This window comes from Capricornis sumatraensis, chromosome 3 (assembly GCF_032405125.1).
Source record: "Capricornis sumatraensis isolate serow.1 chromosome 3, serow.2, whole genome shotgun sequence".
Classification (NCBI taxonomy): Eukaryota; Metazoa; Chordata; class Mammalia; order Artiodactyla; family Bovidae; genus Capricornis; species Capricornis sumatraensis.
Genome location: NC_091071.1, coordinates 2,624,132 through 2,644,553, shown reverse-complemented (window position 1 = coordinate 2,644,553; position 20,422 = coordinate 2,624,132). Strand labels below are relative to the sequence as shown.

General features: G+C 53.0%; 1 protein-coding gene across 1 annotated transcript in view; it reads right to left on the bottom strand.

Annotated features, from left to right (window-relative positions):
* SDK1 (sidekick cell adhesion molecule 1) overlaps positions 1–20,422 on the bottom strand; it is a 718,540-nt gene that overhangs the window by 105,656 nt on the left and 592,462 nt on the right. Inside the window, exons 18-20 of the mRNA XM_068967809.1 lie at positions 11,269–11,384; positions 8,896–9,088; positions 4,561–4,659 (exon numbers count right to left, since the gene is read on the bottom strand). Of these exons, the coding sequence (XP_068823910.1) occupies positions 4,561–4,659; positions 8,896–9,088; positions 11,269–11,384 (408 nt within the window). The remainder of the gene's footprint in view (positions 1–4,560; positions 4,660–8,895; positions 9,089–11,268; positions 11,385–20,422) is intronic.

Sequence of the window (20,422 nt, the reverse complement as noted above, 5' to 3'; positions counted from 1 at the left end):
GCGCTTTTTGCCCTAAAGCTTCTCCCTACCCCAGCACGAGCAGCAGGAGCGTTGCTTCCAGCCCTGCTCCCCTCTTCAGCCTGTTTTCCAAGGGACACCAGGTTCCCCCCTCCCCCACACCCCGTGCTCAAGTTCATCCGTCGTCGGGGCCTCAGGGTCACAATTCATTCAGCCTTGGGTCCCACCGCGATCCGGGGCTCAGAGCAAAAAGACCCAGGCAGCCCTGAGTCAGCCACCTTGTGGGGGGGTGTTCTGTGATCAGAGAACACTTCGGAGCGCCCCCCTATCATGAAGGAGGCGCTGATGGAGGGGCCCCGGGCTGGCGCGAAGTGCTGAGAGCGCTGTCCCGTCCTCCCGCCGAGCTCGTGGAGACAGAGGCACGGGCAGGCTCTTTGGGCTCCTCTCTCTGATGGAGCAATAAATCGAGCGAGAGACTTGCACTTCAGGTAAACAAGAATTTAGAGGAGAGCGTCTCGGGACTTCAGTACTTTGGAGAAAAAAATAGCGCTAGAAGCCGCTGCCCGTCAGCTGCCCCACAGCCTGGCGGCCTCCGTGGGCAGGGGGCATGGGGGGCGGGGGCGGGGCAGCAGGCCACGGAGGGCGGAGGCCGGCCGTGCCGCACACCGGCAGCCCCTGCTTACCCGAGCTGCACTCCAGCCAGGCCTGCGGCCCCAGCTGCCTCCCCGGACCCCTCCACTCCCAGTCCTCCTCCGTACAGAGGACGGTGCTCACTCCAACTTTTGGGACTAACTGTACAGTGAAAACCAGACCACCCGGCAGGGGAGTGAAGACTGGTGACTTCACACACACCGTGTCCATGACGTTCCCATGATGTCCTGAGTGCCCCATGCGCGTGAATTCACTCAGCCTAGGATGGAGCTCTGAGGCTGCAGCATCGCCGCCCCGCCTCACGGAGGAGGGGACCAAGGCCGTGGCTCCTCACCCTCCCAGGGAGCGCCCTCCCAGCCCGCTGGCCCTGGGGAGGTGGGCCCGGCCTGGGGGCTGTCTGAGGGACCTCCGCTCGGAGAGGCTCGAGTCGGCCCCACGCGCACCGGAGGAGAAGGGTGCTGTTACACACTGGTGTTCTCGTGCGTGCCGTTAACATCACCACCTTGTCCGCCAGACAATTCTCTTTGTTTAAAAGCTGTTCTTCATCAAGATTTACTAAAACAGCATCTTGTTCTGCATGGCAACCTGGAGCCCAAACACAGCGCTTCCAGCACCCTTAGCAGAAGAGAATTAGCAGGGTTCCACGGCATGGCAACAGACAGTCTGGTGGGCGGCCGTTGTTGTGGATACAAATGAAGCCAAGTGCCCAACAGAAGGCCCTCACACGCTCGGGAAAGGACGCGGCAAAGGCCAGCGAGAGCAGGCTGGCCTGGATGCTCCACACACAGGCACGGGGCGTGGGCACGTGGTGGGCAAGGCCCCTGCAGGCAGGCCTGGCCAGGGTGCTCCTCGGGCCCCGGTGCAGGAGGAGGGAGGAGAGAGCCCCCCTCCCAGCGTGTGCCTTACCCACTCCAAATGCTGCCTAACTGAGACTAATGGCCAGAGGGGCTTCAGAAATGATTCCCTGTTGAGCTGAAGTACATTCTCCATGAGAGAGCAGCGCATCCCATCGCGAGCTGTCTGTCCCCGTCCTCCTGCTCATAAATCAGCATTAGGGGGGGACCGTGGGGAATGCCGCGTACAGGGGCAGCGCGAGCGGAGTTCGCTGGGTGCCCTGCACCCCTGCTGCCTCCCGTGGGCTCCTTCCAGGAGCTTCAGGGGCACTCCCGACATCCAGTCTCCTACAGGGCATCTGGGCCACAGAACGGCCCATGCGCAGGACTGGACGTGGTGCCATCTGCCCGGCAGCTTCTCTGACCAGCACTGACGGGGTGGCTTGGGAGGACGGTGGCTGGTGCCCTGTAGATGCTTCCTGAAAGCGGCTTTCGGAGGCCAGGTTTGCCCACAAACACAAACACGGTTTCTTTTGCTGTACTTGGTGGAATTCTCTCCCTTCAGCCTGGAAAAGGCCTTTGGGGTGCGGCTGGCGTGCCCCACGGGAAACCAAGTTCATCCAGGGGTGCTGCCCTGCGTGTCCAAGCAGAGCATCCAGGGCAGGGAGGGTCCCACAGAGGGCAGGGGTCCTGGGGGGTGACTGTGGGGACACTGAAGCTGGGGTCCGGCCTCTGGGAAGGCCCCCTCCCCCTGCAGCCCGTCTTACAGAGCCGAGGGGAGAGGTGAGGCGGAGAACAGACCACGAGGAACAACGTGCCCCCGGGGGAGGCGTGGTTGGAGCAGAGCGTCTGCCTGAAGCTCTGACCCTCGGAGCTACCACTGCAGACCTGCCTCCAGCCCCGGGCAGGGCAGCCGGCGCTGAACAGCCTGAGCTACGCGTTCCGTGACAAACAGTAGCTGTTGCTGGTGACTGCGAGTATTTGTTTAATAAAACACGAAATTGGGTTCATTAAGCCCTATTAGCTGTAGGAACTGACGATCATCAATCAGGAGTGTTGGCTGCGGGCGCCCAGCCTGGGGAGGTGGGCTCCACTCGGGGGGGGGGGGGGTGGTGGTGGTGCCTGTGGGTTTCCCGCAAGGCTGGACACTGGGAGGGAGAGGCGGGCGGGTGCTGGGAGGGCCCAGGAAGGGCCGAGGCTGTGACTGTCAGCGGGAGGCCTTCCAGTGGAGTCTGTCCACCGAGGCGTCCTGGCCAGGTTTTCGAAACGTACTCCCTTTCTGTGGCTCCTCAGGGCTGAGCTGACGAAGGTGAGAGGTCTGCCTGCCCTGCGGCGCCCCGGCCCCCCTGAAGTCAGCGGCAGCTTCAGCTCTAACACACTGTCATTCGGGCCACAGGCGTCCCCACAGGGCTGAGCCGGAAGCACTTCTTCCACGTGGGGGCCGCTGCTCGGCTTCCGGTGCTTCTGGGTTTGCTTCCCTCTCGCTGGTCGTCTGTTTTCCTCCCTTTGTGCAGCTTAAAGCCGCAGGAAGCTGGATTCCTCTGGACGACCGCCCTCCTCTGCTGCGCCACCCCCCCAACTTGGTCTCATTCCTTCCAGGAGTCTTCCCTGCACACGCAGCACGGCGTCCTCTGCCCAGAGGCCTCAGCGTGTGAGCAGACTGGGCTTTGGAGGTCCGATTTCAGTAGGGACTGTCCCCCTTTCCTGGACTTAACATCATTCACAGCTTCTTGAGGGCAGGTCTAGATTCGCGCATTTACTGAAAAGTGAGGGTCAGAGGCGGCATCGGCTCAACGGTGCCCCAGCGGCACCTCCCGGATTGGAGCACTCCCTCTGTAGGGGGTCTGCTTGGGTGCAGGCAAGCAGAGGGCACCTTGCGGGTTGGCCCCGGGAGGTTTCTTGAACAACGGGAGAGAAGCGGGGAGCTCAGTGTAGGGACAAGCCCCGGGCTGTGTGCAGGGGGCTGTGTCTGAGGCCCCGCGTGAACCTGCGGCAGGAGCCAGTCGCAATCCCAGGATCAGAGCACGCCGCGAGCCTTTGAATGCGCCCTGTCTCTGCTGCGTTTCTGGCGGTCACACAAAGCCGTGTGAACACCACATGGGGCAGGAAATTCGGGAGGCGGGCGGGGCCCACTCGGATTCCAAACTGGAGAAGCTGGGCAGTGCCTGTGGCGCACGCATCCCACTGGGAGCTAACTGGTTACTTAAGGAAATGCAGACATTCTTCTTTCAATGAACGCATCTTCTTTCAAATGGCTGTTCAGTTGCCGGGATATAATACTTATAAAGCTGTCTGCACCTAACCACTGAAGAAGCAGAACCATACGGCCTTCCCCTGGCCGGGCAGCACAGTCCCTGGCAACACGGGAAGCGAAGCCCTGGGCCCAGGTGGGGAGCCTGGGCCGACCCCCGTGCCGCGTGTGGATGACTCAATTTAAGTGGAAATTCAGCCCTATAACCTGGAAGATTCTCCAAAAGCCTCTTCTACAAAATGAAATCATTAAAAGTCCTACCAAAGTGAGCCGTTCCCCTGAGACGGCACTGCAGGAGAGGGAGGCGGCCGACGCGCAGCCTGGGGCCCTGCTCCCTGGGCGCCCCTCACCTGCAGTGCCCCCCGGTGGCCTGGCATTGGGGCAGGGGACAGGTGTGGCTTGGCCGCTCTCTGGGGTGGGGCCGGGGGGTGGGAGAAGGCGGGGGGCAGGGCCACCCCATCATGACGCCTGCATTTGGCTCTCCCTGCCCGCCCAAGCCCCAGCCTCCTCAGCTGTAACACCGCCGTGATCTCAGCTGTCAACTCCCTACACAGCCACGAGATTACGGAACAGAAACGGCTGTGAGAGGACACACCTGGAGCATGGGTCTCCCGGGAAGAGATGTCAGAGGCTAGTTCAACAAGCCCCCAAGACCGAGCCTGCACAGTGGGAGGCTGCAGCCCGGCCAGGAGGGGTCCACATGAGGCGAGGCCCCCGGGACAGGTCCTCCCCCAACCTTGGCCCCGCGACAGTCACCGTGCAGGCCCTGGGCACCCGGGCTCTGCCAGCCATGGCGCCTAGAGCTGTGTCCATCCCTCTGTGCGGGGCAGACTTGCTTTGCCTCTTTCTGACCACAGAGACCCTTACCTGTAATGATGCCATTTTTCTCCAGGGGCTCCTGCCAGCTGACCTTGAGAGATGTGTCCAGAATCTCTGTGAAACTCAGGTGGCCCACAGCTCCCGGTTCTGGAAATGAAAACCAGAGACATCTGTTAGCGTGTGCCCCGATTCTCTCCAGTCGGATTGGCGGGGAACAGTCTGTCTGTGGAAGGGGGCGGGAGCCAGGACCAAGCCTGCCGGTCAGAGCCCTCAGGGAAAGCCAGAGAAAGCCCAGGAGGACAGGGTCTGAGGTGTTAGAGGGATCGGGCTATGGCCACATGGAAGATTTCTGTCGGCCTCACCCCGGCCTCGCCAGAACTGCAGAGGCCAGCAGTGGAAGATACGAACGCAGTCCCTTCTCTCTCTCTTGATTGGATCTAGTGGAACATTCGGGTGGTTGGACCCCGCAGGCTACTGCTTACTCCAGCGTCCCTGACGCCTCTGCATCCGTGTTGTGTGTCTGTCTCATGTGGGGCCGCAGCCAGGAGTCCAGGCCAGGAGGCCGGGCCGGCCATATCTGGTCACTGGCCGATGTCTGCCAGCCTGATCAGGCTGTAACCTGCACTTACTCTCCCCACGTAGCCCAGGGGCAGGGCAGGCATGAGAAATTTCCAGCAAAAATTGCATGCTTCCCTTGAATTTCCCTGACCGTAGCCTCCTCCTATGGCAGGAGGGCAGCGCAGCTTGGCTGGGCAGAAGCCTGTTCCCTGCTGGCTGGCTCTGTGGTCCTTTGAGTGCCTAAGCCTTAGTTTGCTCATCTGCGAAACAGGGAAAATAAAAGTAACTCACACTGCAAGGTAATAGTGAGAAAAAAATGTAATAAAGCACAAAAGTGGTTAGCATGTCCCCGGCATCACAAAAGTGCTGACTGACGTGGCTGCTCTTGTTAGCAGTTGTCAGTTATCATGCCATCAGAATATAGAGTCGTTTCTAAGCTGAGCTTACTGTCGGTTTGCAAAGCGCCGGAGAGAAAAGGCCTGAAAGGCCAGGACGTGAGCTAAACAGGTCCGGACTCTCAGACCCAGAGGGTCGTCAGGAGTCTGCTCTGACCCTGCGCCAGTTCTCCGGCTGTAGAATTCCACGCCAGCTCAGAGCAGGGACGCGCAGGTGCCAGCCTGGAGCTTGGTCCGGCACCCGGGTCTCCCGCCTGCCCTGGAGGAACCACAGGGGCCACCAGGGGGCTCTGAGCCCACCGCCTGCTCCAGCTCCTCCAGGCTGAGCACTCCAGTGCCCCCACACCCGGTCCCCTTGGGGCCACCTCCCCAGGAGGTGGGAAGAGGTGACAAGTGACTGTGCCCACAGCGACAGGTCACACGTGCTGCTTAGGCCCTGCTCTGTGCTGCGCGGCGGGGGGGCTGCTGGGAAAGGAGACCCTGGAGAGGAGGCGCAGTGGGCAGATGGGGCGGGGGCTGGTGAGGCGGGGGGAGGCGAAGAGAGTAGCGGCCCCTCGCGTCCCAAGTCCCGAGCCGGGCATCGTGGGGTGCCCGCAGTTCACCAGCCCTGACCCGCTCGCTCTCTGCGGTGGCGCCCCCCACGTGCACCCATCTGCCCTTTGGCAGGAGAAGCGTAGGGGACAACAACAGCGGGGGGAAAGGGAGGCGCCAAGGCAGACTCGGAGGGGAGACAAGTGTGCTCCTCGCCGGGTGGGGCGCCAGGCTCCCGCCGGCCTCCCGTGGACGCCCCGGGGCAGGGCCACACGGGGAGCTTTCTCACAATAACAAAGCACAGGTTTTTCAGCCCGACAGGAGGGCACGAAGTTTTAGGGCCTGGTGTCCGTCCAGGAGCCGAGCTTAGGGATCCCAGCTAACCGGCCTCAGCCCTGTTCTGCCCACGGTCAACCTTGTAGAGACAGCAGGATTTTAAGGCGAATTCCACACCTGGTACCCAGTTGGTACTTGGACAAAGCCTCTGAACACACCTCGTGATTTAAAAAAATAAAAAATGATAACAGCCTCAGCAAATTCACTCATCTGGGCGAAACTTTCAAAAGACTCTTTAAGGATAAGCTCACACGCTCTGACAAATTTCACTCTTTGAGTGTGGAACACGGTAAAATAGGATGGCTGTCAAGACCATCTCGTCCTCCTCCAATTCTAAGATTCCAGAAAGACACTCTGACGGATTTTTGAACTGGCTCGTTCTTTTCTCCGATCGATAGAATAGCAAAGAAAGCTTTTTGCTCCTTTCATGCTCTCAGTGTTTCCGCTTCCTGGATTCCTGCCCAAATACGCTTGTCCTCTAGCTCTGCTGGAACCAGCTGGCAGCGTCTCGGCTGAAATTTATACTCTGTTTCCTCTCTGCTGCGCTGCCCCCCCTCGCCCCCTCCCCACAGTTCTTATTTCATCCGAGCTTTGGAGAAGGAGGCCCGCTGTGTGTGCAGAACTAACCAGGGCGCCATCTGCGTCGTCAGTATGGGGTGGTCGGGGGCATTCTGCTGGCACGCGGAGTCCCAGGTCCTCCTTTAAAGGCTGCGCCCCCAGAGCTGACAGCAGCCCTGTGCGGGGTCAGTTGCTCGGTCGTGTCTGACTGTGTGCGACCCTGTGGACCGTAGCCCGCCAGGCTCCTCTGTCCATGGGATTCTTCAGGCAAGAATATTGGAGTGGGTGGCCGTGCCCTCCCCCAGGGCATCTTCCTGACCCAGGGATTGAACCCGCATCTCTTACGTCTCCTGCACTGGCAGGCCGGTTCTTTACCACTAGCGCCACCTGGGAAGCCCAACAGCAGCCCTACCTCCCATCTTTCAGGGAGACTGTCCACGCCTACAAGGATGCTCTGTCTTTCCAGGTAGGACCGACAGGCTCCCCTTCTATCAGAAGATGGTGGTTCACTTAGAAAATTCTAAAAAGATGATGTCGCTGCTACTTTTCTCAGCTCTCAGGAAATCTCGCATTCCTCCTTCTCCTGACGGTGGGCCTGGGGCCGTGAAGGCCCTGCTCCCTGGCTGCCCAGCATCATGAGGTGTTTCCGCGAGTCCGAGTCTGTCTTTGCTGTTGTTCCTTAACTCGGTCGTGTCGACTCTTTGTGACCCTGTGGACTGCAACGTGCCAGGCTCCCCTCCACTATCTCCTGGAGTTTGCTCAGTCTCATGTCCGCTGTGTCTAACTGGCAACAATAGAGCTTTTTAAGTAACGAATTCAGCCAGGAGTCTTCTCTCATTTATCCAAAGAAGTTCCCTGCTTTTGCCACTTGTTGTTCTTAGTAAGTGTCCTCTGGAAAGTAAAACCCAGTGTCCAGTTGGACCTGCTGTGGTTGGAGCTGAGATGCTGCCCTGGGCTCTTCTCTTGATAATGAAATGGAAGAAAATGTCCAAATGATGAAGAGCTACGAGGGGTGCCTGAGACGCTCTGAGAATTCACTGCCACCTCCCTCAACCATGGGGGTGGGGGGGCTTGCCTTCCCACTCACCTGCAATCGTAAAGGAGTCCAGCTGTGTTTCCTTCAGGGCAGTGGAGAAGGGGCCTTCCAGCAAGCAGAGCTCCTCCTCTTCCAGAGCCCCCCACCCCGAGGCCCCCTGCTCGCCCCTCTGCACGCAGGCTCCAACCAGCCTCCTCGCACATGGCGGGGCCAGGGCCCAGTCAGCCTCCTGCTTCTCTGAAGCCCCCTGATCCCAAAGCCACTGCACCCACTTAGGTGGTTTCACTGCCAAGGGCCTCATACTCAGACGCCCCAAGGTAGCACTGATTTCAAGCATTTCTATCTGTGGTGAGACCACACACTTCAGTTATAGCCCTCAGCCTTTCCTGGGAGAACACGGTCACAGTCGCTAGGTGCTGGACTCCCAAATCTGCTTCTTCAGGCCTGCTGCTGCCTCGACGTGAGCGGGCCCCGGCTGAGCCCCGCGTCCCAGCCCTGGACCTGCCTTCACGTTCTGGTCACGGCCGTCCCCACCGGCCTGTCACCCGAGCCTCAGTTTGTGGAGTCATCCTAGAGAACCCCTCCTGCCCACCCCCAGCCCTCTGCACCCCGTCTCTGCATCTCCCCCGTGCTAGCCCCGCGTCTGGGCACAGGCTCTCTTGATTATCCGCCTTCTCCCCAGACTGCATCACCTTGGTCTCCAGTCCATCACCACAAAACCTCCAGACAGAGCTGTGAAACCGCCCGAGCCACAGCCCCACGGGAAGTCCTTCTGCGGCCCCGAATGCCTAGACGGCTCCAACTACGAGTCTTAACTGAGCTGCTGAGACGCCTCTGGTCAGCTCCCAGCTTATTTCTCCAGGGTCACCCACACCCCACAGACTACACGAAGCTAAGCTGGACATGACAGGGGCCCAGATCTCTTCGATGACTAAGGGGGCTGATGAGACCCTGGGAGAGGGGACTCACTGTCTTCATGCGTCCATATGAGCTGTGGCGTGCTTGGGGGCCCGTCCCCGGGGGTGGTGAAGCACAGAACTGACGTGAAGTAGGCGGTGAACTTCTTCAGGTTGGTGATATACCCATGGTGGACCCCATGGAAGTCTGGAGCAATGGTGACGACAGTGACAGCTTCGGGGACATCGTCTGGCCAAGCCAGAAGCTGGGATGGAACGGGGTGAAAAAGAGATTTAATTTCATGCTTTCACCCTCAAATCTGCACCAAAGTTTTATTTTGCCACAGTATGTCTTCGAAGAAAGCAAAATCATGATCAAGAAATTTACTACAGTCTACATTTTATAGTTTTGCTAAAAAATATGGATTTTAAAAGATATCTCACAGACTACTTGAGTACAAATATGTATATTTATGGGCTTCCCAGGTGGCGCAACAGTAAAGACTCCGCCTGCCAATGTGGGAGAGACGGGAGATGTGACTTTGATCCCTGGGTCGGGAAGATCCCCTGGAGAAGGACAGGACAATGCACTCCAGCATTCCTGCCCGGAGAATCCCACGGACAGGAGAGCCTGGCGAGCTACAGTCCCCGGGGTCACAAAGAGCTGGACGTGACTAAGCAACGAGCACACGTATATTCCTGCATACTTTTATACACGTGTATCAAAAAATCTACTTTAACTCACATGGGGAAAAAAGACACTTCTCAAACTTTCACCTTCTCTTCACTTAAACATGTTACGGAACATATATATATTTAACATTAAGAAGTAAAGATGACATTACCTGTTATTTGAATGGATGAAACATCAATGCAAATATTTTTCTGGATGGGCACCTACTCTGACTCAAGAAGAAGTCCTACGTTCAATGGGAACAATGTTAATTATCTGTAATTTATCTCATGCCGGTTTTCTAAAAATGGATTTGGGGAGACTGATTATGAAAGTGTCAGTTGCTCAGTCATGTCCGACTCTTTACGACCCCATGGACAATGGCCCTTCAGGCTCCTCTGTCCATGGGATTTCCCAGGCAAGAATACTGGAGTGGGTTGCCATTTCCTTCTCTGGGGATCTTCCTGACCCAGGGATCAAACCCGAGCCTCCTGCATTGCAGGCAGACTCTTTACCACCTGAGTCAGAAATGCAGCATCTATACACACTCCAAAGGCAGCTGTTTTAACGTTTTGGCAACATTATTGTACGAGTGTGATTTTTAATTCCTCTGACACTAAACATTTCTAGCGCTAACTAGGTCTGAAAATTGATACATCACAGGACAAGGAGTGCATTTATGCAGAGTAAGCCGACAGCCGAGCCACAGAATGAACACCCCGGCCTTGCCAGTAAGATCTTCACTGATCAGTATGATTTTGAAGAAACTTCTGACTGTAGCTACCTCTGGGAGAAAAGAAAAGACAGGACAGATTTCCAACTATGCCTGTCTTTCTAGTGAAAAACAAGTGTTTTAGTAAGTTGACTCCAAAGTGGGGGGAAAGGGGAACTGTGTTCTGAGGAAATAACACTCTCTGAATATGAAATTATCAAGTTTTTAAGCAAACGAGGTGGAACCCTTGAGTTGACCTGCTCCTGCAGAAGCTATGTGCACATATCATGCTACAGGTGGAATGAAGGTGGGCTCCCTGCCCAGCCGGGGATGGTTACCCAAAAGGAAAGCAGAGCTGTGCTTCTGGAGGCTGCATGCAGGCGCAGCTCTGAAGGTCAGAGGCCGGTGCTCAGACCCGGCTCAGGGCAGGCAGGAGTGCCTTTTGTCTCTGCTCAGTCCAGGTAGGGGCCCCGAGCCAGCAGGTCTCAGTTCCACACACAGAACTTGTCCTGAAGCAGTGAGGGGGCACCTGCTCGTCGTTACTTGGTAGAAACCTCACTCAGCTGTGCCCGTGCCCTCTGTTCTGAGTCTGCGCTCCTCAGAGAGGCCCCCCTTCCGGGAGGAAGCGTTCGGTACACGTGCTGATTTCAGTCCTCCAGGACGGGTCTCCCGCCGCTCATTTTAAGTGGGCGGCCTTTCTCATAACGTTGCTCAGTCCTAGCGGAACCACCCTTTTTTGTTTTTGGTTTTTTTGGCTGTGCGGGATCTTAGTTCCCCACCCAGGGACTGAACCTCCACCCTTGGCAGTGAAAGTGCAGAGCACTAACCACTGGACCACCATGGAATTCCCAACAACCAACCTCTGACAACCAGTAGTTTATGAGTCAGTATGGCTGGTGATACGACCGTGGGTGAAAGGAGACCCTGTCAAGGCCAACATGTCTGTAACTGGATGCCGTGGGTTCCTCACGAAACGAGGTGGGGGGGGGGGCGCCCGCCCTGGTCATAAGACCGCGCTGACACCGAGACGGCCCCCTCCCTGGCTGTGGCCCCGGGCGTACCTTGTATCCCTGGTTGATGCCGTTGATGAACTGCTGAGGTGGAGGGTTCCACAGGAATTGGATGGTGGTGGAGTTCACGGCTTCCACCTGCACGTTCTGCGGGGGCGCGGTCGGCACTGCTCCAGGGCAGCAGGAGGCATGGGGGGCGGGGAGAGAAGAGACCCTGAGCTGCCGCTCACGACTGACTCACCCACACGCTCAGCGCTGCGCGCCCGCGTGTTGCACGGTTTTGGAAGCTAATCGTGATGTTACAACAAGAAAGAGCTGGGCTACTCCTCACTTTCTGTTGGAGAATTCTTAAAGGCACAGGCAGAAGGGTGGGCCAGGTCATCTGAACCCACGGGGAGCCTTTCCTACGGGGTCCCAAGACAGACAGCAAACAAAAGCTTTCTCCGATTTTTTTTCAGTTAGCCAGTATATGAGATCAAGGCAAGGTCTGATCTAGGCCTCTGCACCCCCTGTTACGTATCATTCTGTTTCAAGCCCAGTTATCCTTTATATGTTAAAAAAAATCCCTTTTCATATGTACTTACTTATCCATTCAGAGGCTTAATTTCTCTTTGTCTGCCATAGAAACCACCATTAAAAAATTTTCCACTTTCCATTTCTTTTATTGAAGAGCTATTGAGCCCAATTATGTGCCTGCCCAGAGGCCTCCAAGGAAGTCACACTCCTGGGGAGTTTCTCTCTTGCAACTAGCATAGTCACAGGCAGTTCCCTCTGGTGCACACATGGGTGGAGCCTCTGCGCCAGGTGCATGCAGAAGGCCTCGGACCAGGGGATACCGCTCGAGGGCTGGGAGAAAGGGCAGACCTCCGAGGGCGGAAAGGCCTTGAGAACAGTGTTCGCATCGGGGAAAATGGAGTCAGCGAAGGCAAGCGATTATGAGAAGCCTGGTGAGTGGTGAGAGAGTAATGAGCGTGGTTGGACATGGGGTGCTGGGGGGGAAAGGGCTGAGAAAGTGGACGGGTCACTGTGGGGATGGCCCCAGGTGCTGGACACAGAGGTTGAGAGCGCACACAGAGGGCAGTGGGAAATCAGCGGGCTTCTGGAAACGGCAGAGACGGAACCCGGCCGGCCTCTGAAGGACGGCCTCTGCAGAGGGGGCAGGCCGGCTGGCTGTGCCGTACAGCTTTCTGCGGGACACATAGGAAGGTCTTGGTTCTTTAGGAGCTTGTTTCAAGGGAAAGACAGTGGATCCCAGAGGATCCTTTGGCTCCAGGAACAGAAACGGAGATACGCGTCTCTTGGTACAGAACACGTGAGGATTCTGTATGGTCCTGTTGAAAATCACTGCAGCTTTCATTACGCTCTTCTTCAGAATCTCACGTCATCCGGCAGAGATGAGAAAGACACGCCTCACGCCCTCCACTCCAGACTCCAAGCCACCCAGCCGCTCCCGTCTCCTCCCGTGCTGTCTCTGGGCCCTCCCTCCATACGATACCAGGAAGACTATCCTACTCACTTCCCACTCAGCACCATCCTAAATTGGTGGACTGAAAACGGCCACAGGCATCACTGAGCCAAGCATGTAGGCAGTTGAGAAGCATGGCACACCCATCAAACATGAGGAAAAGCTGAACAAACGATAAAGTCTTACCCTTTCGTGAGCCCATAAGGAAGCTGAGGCCACAGGGCCACTGGGTCTGAAATACGAGAAAAGAGGGACCCTCCCCCTCTTTTTAAAAAATAGCTTAAAAGTAAGAGAATGGGAAAAAATACTGGAAAACACTAATTAAAATAAACCTGGTGTCATTATATTAATATCAAAGTAAATATCCTACCAAGCAATGAAACCAATGATAAAGCAGCTCACGGCATGATGATGCCGCGATCTGTCCCTCAAGAAGACCCAACAACCCTGGCTGTGGACGCCACCGAGCTTCAAGGTAGAGAAGGCAAAGCTGACGAAGCTGAAGGTAAGACCAGACAGCACTACGGGGACAGTGGGAGACCTCAGCACTCCACCAAAAAAGAAGGCAGACAGGCACGTCGGTGAGGACCTTCTGCCAGACACCACCACATGGGATCTGATCCACACGGTATTTACTTAGAACTCTACCCAAGGACAGCAAACCACACATTCTTTTCAAGCACATGTGGAACTTAGCCGAGGTGGACATATTTGAAATATATATGTCATATAAAACAAATCTAAACAAGTTAAAAGTAACTGAAATCACAAAAAGTGTCTTTTATGACTCAACAGAATTAAACTTGAAATTAACAACAGAAAGATTATGTGGAGAGTCCCTAAAAACTTGTAAATTAAGGAACACACTTCAAAGTAACCCATGAGTTAAAGATGAAATCACCTGGAAAACTAGAAAGCATTTTTAGTTTAATAAAAGGGAAAAACACAACATATCAAAATTTGGGGACTCAAAAGTGCTGGATCATCAAAAAAGCAAGAGTTCCAGAAAAACATCTACTTCTGCTTTATTGACTATGCCAAAGCCTTTGACTGTGTGGATCACAACAAAATGTGGAAAATTCTGAAAGAGATGGGAATACCAGACCACCTGATCTGCCTCTGAGAAATCTGTATGCAGGTTAAGAAGCAACAGTTAGAACTGGACATGAAACAACAGACTGGTTTCAAATAGGAAAAGGAGTACGTCAAGGCTGTACATTGTCACCCTGCTTATTTAACTTCTTTGCAGAGTACATCATGAGAAACGTTGGACTGGAGGAAGCACAAGCTGGAATCAAGATTGCCGGGAGAAATATCAATAACCTCAGATATGCAGATGACACCACCCTTATGGCAGAAAGCGAAGAAGAACTAAAGAGCCTCTTGATGAAAGTGAAAGAGGAGAGTGAAAAAGTTAGCTTAAAACTCAACATTCAAAAAACTAAGATCATGGCATCTGGTCCCATCACTTCATGGCAAATAAATGTGGAAACAATGGAAACAGAGATTTTTTGGGGGGGTTCCAAAATCACTGAAGATGGTGACTGCAGCAATGAAATTAAAAGATGTTTCCTCCTTGGAAGAAAAGCTATGACCAACCTAGACAGCATATTAAAAAGCAGAGACATTACTTTGCCTACAAATGTCTGTCTAGTCAAAGCTATGGTTTTTCCAGGGGTCATGTATGGATGTGAGAGTTGGACTATAAAGAAAGCTGAGCACCAAAGGATTGATGCTTTTGAACTGTGGTGTTGGAGAAGACTCTTGAGAGTCCCTTGGACTACAAGGAGATCCAACCAGTCCATCCTAAAGGACATCAGTCCTGAATATTCACTGGAAGGACTGATGCTGAAGCTGAAGTTCCAATACTTTGACCACCTGATGTGAAGAACTGACTCATTGGAAAAGACCCTGATGCTGGGAAAGAGTAAAGGCAGGAAGAGAAGGGGACAACGGAGGATGAGATGGTTGGATGGATGGCATCACCAACTCAATGGACATGAGTTTGAGAAAGCTCCGGGAGTTGGTGATGGGTAGGGAAGCCTGGCGTGCTGCAGTCCATGCAGTTGCAAAGAGTTGGACATGACTGAGCTACTGAACTGAACTGAATAAACAGCCTTTAGATGTTTATATTAGAATCTAAACTTCAACTTTAAGAACCTATAAGAGTAAATTTAAAAAGAAGGAAAATAGTGAAGAAAAAGAGCAAAAATCAATGAAATAAAAATAAACAATAGAAAAAAAACCCAATGAATCCAAAAGCTGTTCTTTTAAAAACCAATAAACTTCTAGCCAGACTGATAAAAAAAATAAATAGAAATTGCAAATTACCAACATCACCAATAACAGGAGACACCTCTATAAACTCTATTGATGCTAAAAGAATAAAAGGACATTTTGCATATCTTTATGCTCATTAATTCGACAGCTTAGATGAAATGAACAAATGTCTTTAAAGAAACACACTTCCAGTCTACTTAAGAAGAACTAGATGACCCGAGTAGTCAAATAGCTATCAAATATTTGAATACAAAATTAAACACTTCCAAAAAAGAAAACTCTTAAGCATACAAGGTTCGATGGTTAATTTTACTAAGCATTTCAAGAAGGAGGAAATAAAAGACATTCTAAAGCATTAAGCTGACACCAAAATCAGAAAAAGGTGCTGAACATAAAAAGAAAGAAAAGTAAACTATAGGCCTGAGAACATAGATGCAAAAATCCTTAATAAAATATTAGAATAATCAAATTTAAAAATATGTAAAAATCACAATTTATCCTAATTCAAGTAGGGTTTATCTTATAAACACAAGGCTGGTTCAACATTTGAATATTCATCAGGGTAATTTGCCATTATCAACAGAACTTTGATTATCTTCATCGATTTAGAAAAATCGTTTGACAAAATTGAACCTCCGATAGTGATTAAAGGAAAAGTGAAAGTGAAAGTCGCTCAGTCATGTCCAGCTCTTTGCGACCCCATGGACTCCATGGAATTCTCCAAGTCAGAATACTGGAGTGGGTAGTCTTTCCCTTCTCCAGGGGGTCTTCCCAACCTAGATTGAAGCCAGGTCTCCCACATTGCAGGCGGATTCTTTACCAGCTGAGCCACAAGAGAAGCCCAAGAATCCTGGGGTGGGTAGCCTACCCCTTCTCCAGGGGATCTTCCTGACCCAGGAATTGAACCAGGGTCTCCTGCACTGCAGGTGGATTCTTTACCAGCTGAGCCACAAAAGAAGCCCAAGAATCCTGGGGTGGGTAGCCTACCCCTTCTCCAGGGGATCTTCCTGACCCAGGAATCGGACCAGGGTCTCCTGCATTGCAGGTGGATTCTTTACCAACTGAGCTCTCAGATTAAAGGGAAAACAACGGCAACGACTCCCCAAGTAGGAATTAAAGGGAACTCACTAACCTTGCTAAGCATACTGAGGCACCGAAGTCCTGTCCGACTCTTTGCGACCCATGGACTGTAGGCCGGCAGACTCCTTTGTTCATGCGATTCCCCAGGCACGAACACTGGGTGGGTCAGCATGCCTTCCTCCAGGGGATCTTCCCAACCCCGCGATGGAACCTGCGTCTCTTAATGCTGCCTGCATTGGCAGGCAGGTTCTTTACCACTAACGCCACCTGGGAAGCCCAAACAGGCATCTGTAGAACACCTACAACCAGCATTTTATTTAGGATGAAAGAGGGAGTGCCTTCCCCTAAGACGAGGAACAAAGCAAAGGTGCCTTTCTTTCCACTCCTATTCTGGTCGGCCAAGCTGGAGCAGTAACGCAGGAAAAGGAGCGAAAGGCATAGAGATTGAAAAGGAAAACAGAGCCAAAAAGCCTCTCTACTCACAGACAGTATTACTCTCCGTGTAGGAAATTCCCGCGTTTACTCAGAACCAAGATTAGCAAGATCACAGGATACAAGATCAAAATATTTTGAAACACAAGCGATGGAGAACTGGAAACTGAAATTAAGAATTCAGTATCAGTTACATGGCAGTTAAAACATGAAATAGATATGAATTTAACAAACTATAGGCAAGATCTGTATGCTGAAAATTGATGAAAGAAATAGAAAACTCTTGAGAGTCCCTTGAACAGCAAGGAAGGAGATCAAACCAGTCAATAGAGGAAATCGGCTCTGAATATACATTGGAAGGACCGGTGCTGAAGCTGAAGCTCCAATACTCTGGCCACATGATGTGAAGAGATGACTCACTGGAAAAGACCCTGATGCTGGGAAAGACTGAGGGCAGGAGGAGAAGGGGACGACAGAGGATGGTTAGATGGTATCACCGACTCCATGCACGTGAGTCTGAGAGAACTTAGAGGAGACTGGCATGTTGCAGTCCATGGGGTCGCAAAGAGCTGGACACAACTGAGCTACTGAACAACAACAGCAGCAAACTGGAAACTTCTCCAAAGCCCTTCAGTTGCTGGAGAGGAAAACCAAACTGGCCCGTCCATGGGAGGCACCGCTGCTCACAGTGAAAGGGGAGGAGCCACTCACTCTCGCCAACAACGTGGACGGCCTTAGTGCCAGACGCGGGGAAGGGCCAGACACAGCCGGCTCCACGGCATGCTGGCTTTTCCCATTTTTATGATTCCTGTAAAAGGGAAAGCTAGAGGAGAGGAAACAAGAACCGTGCCAAGGGCGGGGGTGGGGCAGAGCTCTGCTCTCAAGGTAAGTAAGTTGTATACATCAGTAAATCTGACTTTAAAATGGCTGCAGAAAGCTTGATGTCTTCTCTCATGTAGAGGTGGTGTCTGAGGCAAGCGGTGTTTGAGGCACTTCAGTGCAGACTCTGACTGTTCTGACCAAGAGAATATGACCCAGGCATTAATAAACTAGCAGCTTCCACGCCATATCTCTAGAACCGTCCATTCTGGAAGTCCTGAGAGGAGAAAGGAGTTTGCTGTCCCTGCGGCCACCATGCTGGACTGGCTGGATGTGGTGCCCGGGGGGCAGCCCCAGGGTGCCCGACCTGATGGCCTTCCAGCCAAGGCACCCACACTCGAGGGAACCCCTCTCCCTTCTCCTGACCCTCAGCCGCCAGCCCAAGGTACCACCCCTCCGGATCCCATTCCCAGCCTGTAAAACCACGAGATACGGTACAACGGCGCTGCCTGCAAGCTCCAGGTTTATCCTGCGGCAATGGGTCACCAGGACAATCTCCCCCGTGGGAGAGAGCAGGGAAGGGGGTGGGAGGGGAAATAAGGAGGGAAAAGGGACGAAAGAACATGAAGGGCGGTCGGGAAAGAACTGAAAAGGGCCGTGACTTCTTGGAGAGCCCACGTCCTCATTCTTTGCAGGCTTAGTTCTGGGATTTCCTTTCCAATTACTGACTCTGAAGTTCCGTAAAATTTTCCAGTCAAATGTGGTTATATTCTCTAAAGTAAGACCACACCGATCGAACACGTCAAGAAACGGCACGTTGCATGAACTAAATGAGCAATGCTCCCTGCCGTCCCTTACCTTCCTCTGCGTCACGCCACCGCCGCGCTGAGAGGCCCTCTCACCGCCACGCCAGCGCCTCCCTAACTTCCCTGCCCCGGGGCCCAGACACCAGGAATCCTGGCCCGGCTAACCCAGTTAAGAAGGCAAGCTCCCTTCTCCTCATGTCAAAGCTCACAATGCTCCTCAGGTCTCTTCTTCGTTCAGATCATTGGGCTTCTCTTTCTCCTAATTGCTGTCATCAGAAGTGACTCACAAATTTGTAGACAATGGGATTAAAAATTCCCTCAAGTGAGAAAAAGACCTACAGCCCATAAATCCTTCTTGACAGAGCTTCAGAGAAGAAGCTGCTCTGGTGGAAAGGTCTTAATTATGGAGGAGGGTTACCTAACCCCAGCCTTCCGGGAAAGGCAGGGCTCAGCCCCTAAGGAGCCGCCACTCGGCAGGACGGTGGAGGCCCACGCGCCCACAGCTGGGCTTGGTCTGCGCGCGGAGGACCCTCCTGGGAAGCTGTATTCTCTCCCCAGATAACTAGCACCGTGCCATTCTCTCCAAGCCTCAAACTGCAGGCCGTGAAGAGGCCTGGTGAAGTGACAGGGGTTATGCCTTTCTGTGATTTTCACTGCTCAAAAAAAAAAAAAAAAAAATCCACTTTCACCAGATAATCCCCCCTAGACCCCAGTGAGGACACTGTCTCAGTTTTCACAGTCAAGGACAAGGAGCCCTGTGGGGAAGCCCCCAGCGCTCTGGGGCACCGAACAGCCAGGTTATGAGAATGGAGAGCCACATGAGTGGCTTCAGACACAGAGGTCCTCTGCCTTTGGGAAATGTATGCAAGTTGCTGATAACACAAAGGCGCTTCCCGGTTCCTGAGGATGGATTTCTTGGGGTGGCCAGTGGAGGGCGGAGTGGGGTACAGTGGTCCAGTCAGGGTGCCGTCGCCGGGGTCCACCCGGGCTGGGAGACGCTGCCAGCTTTTCATTGTAGTCAACCACTCTTTATGGCCGCTCAAAAGCATACAACTGTTGAAATTACATTTGAAAACTGTATGTGCGCATTACATACATTGCTGAAGAGTGTGTGCCTAGTCATACCCAGCTCTTTGTGAACCCACGGACTGCAGCCCACCAGGCTCCTCTGTCTACGGAATTTTCCAGGCAAGAATACTGCAGTGGGTTGCCACTTCCTCCTCCAGGGGATCTTCCCGACCCAGGGATCGACCCAGCGTCTCTTGCAGCTCCTGCACTGGCAGGTGGATTTTTTTTTTTTTTTTACCACTAAGTCACATGAGTATTTAAAAATAATAACCCACATGAGTAAATCAAGGCATTAGAAAGGACTACAGGGTTTGACAGCTTCAAATAATGTACTTTTTGAAATATTCCGGATAAGATAGTATATAACTAATTGTTATGATTTTTTCAGAATTTTAATCCTTAATTAAAAAGGAAAATATCAATATTGCTTACTGCATGCTTCTTATTTTTTCTGATTTTTTTCAACCCAATTTATTTGAAAATTTTAAGAATTTGTTCAAGCACAACTTTTTGAAAAGGTGATTTCTGAAGTTACTATACACATACACTCCACTTTATGATTCTTTATATTTAAACAGGTGTTGCTGCTGTTCAGCTGCCAAGTCATATCCAGCTCTTTGCGACCCCACACACTGCAGCAAGCCAGGCTCCCCTGTCCCTCACCATCTCCCCCAGTTTGCCCAAGCGCATGTCCATCGAATCAGTGATAACATTCAACCGCCTTATCCTCTGTTGCCCTCTTCTTCTGACTCAATCTTTCTCGGCATCACGGTCTTTTCGGCTCTTTGCATCAGGTGGCCACAGTACTGGAGCTTTAGCTTCAGCATCGGTCCTTCCAAAGGGTATTCAGGGTTGATTTTCTTTAAGATTGACTGGTTTGATCTGGCTTTCCCAGGGACCCTCAAGGCTTCTCCCAACACCACAAGTTTGAAAGCATCAGTTCTTCAGTGCTCCGCCTTCTTTATCGTCCAGCTCTCACATCTGTACCTGACCACTAGAAAGACCCGAGCCGTGACTAGACGGACCTCCGTCAGCAGAGATGTCTCTGCTTTTTAACACACTGTCTAGGTTTGCCATAGCTTTCCTCATCAGATGGTGACCCGAACAAAATCCAAGACCCGATAGTCCCACCTGTTTTTCACTTTGTGAAAGCAATGGGATCAGGATACCACTTTGACAAAAGGATTCTTCTGAGGGGTTAAAGCTGGTGCTGTGCATCAGTGCTCATCAACCTGCGACGGAAGTGCTCTTGATT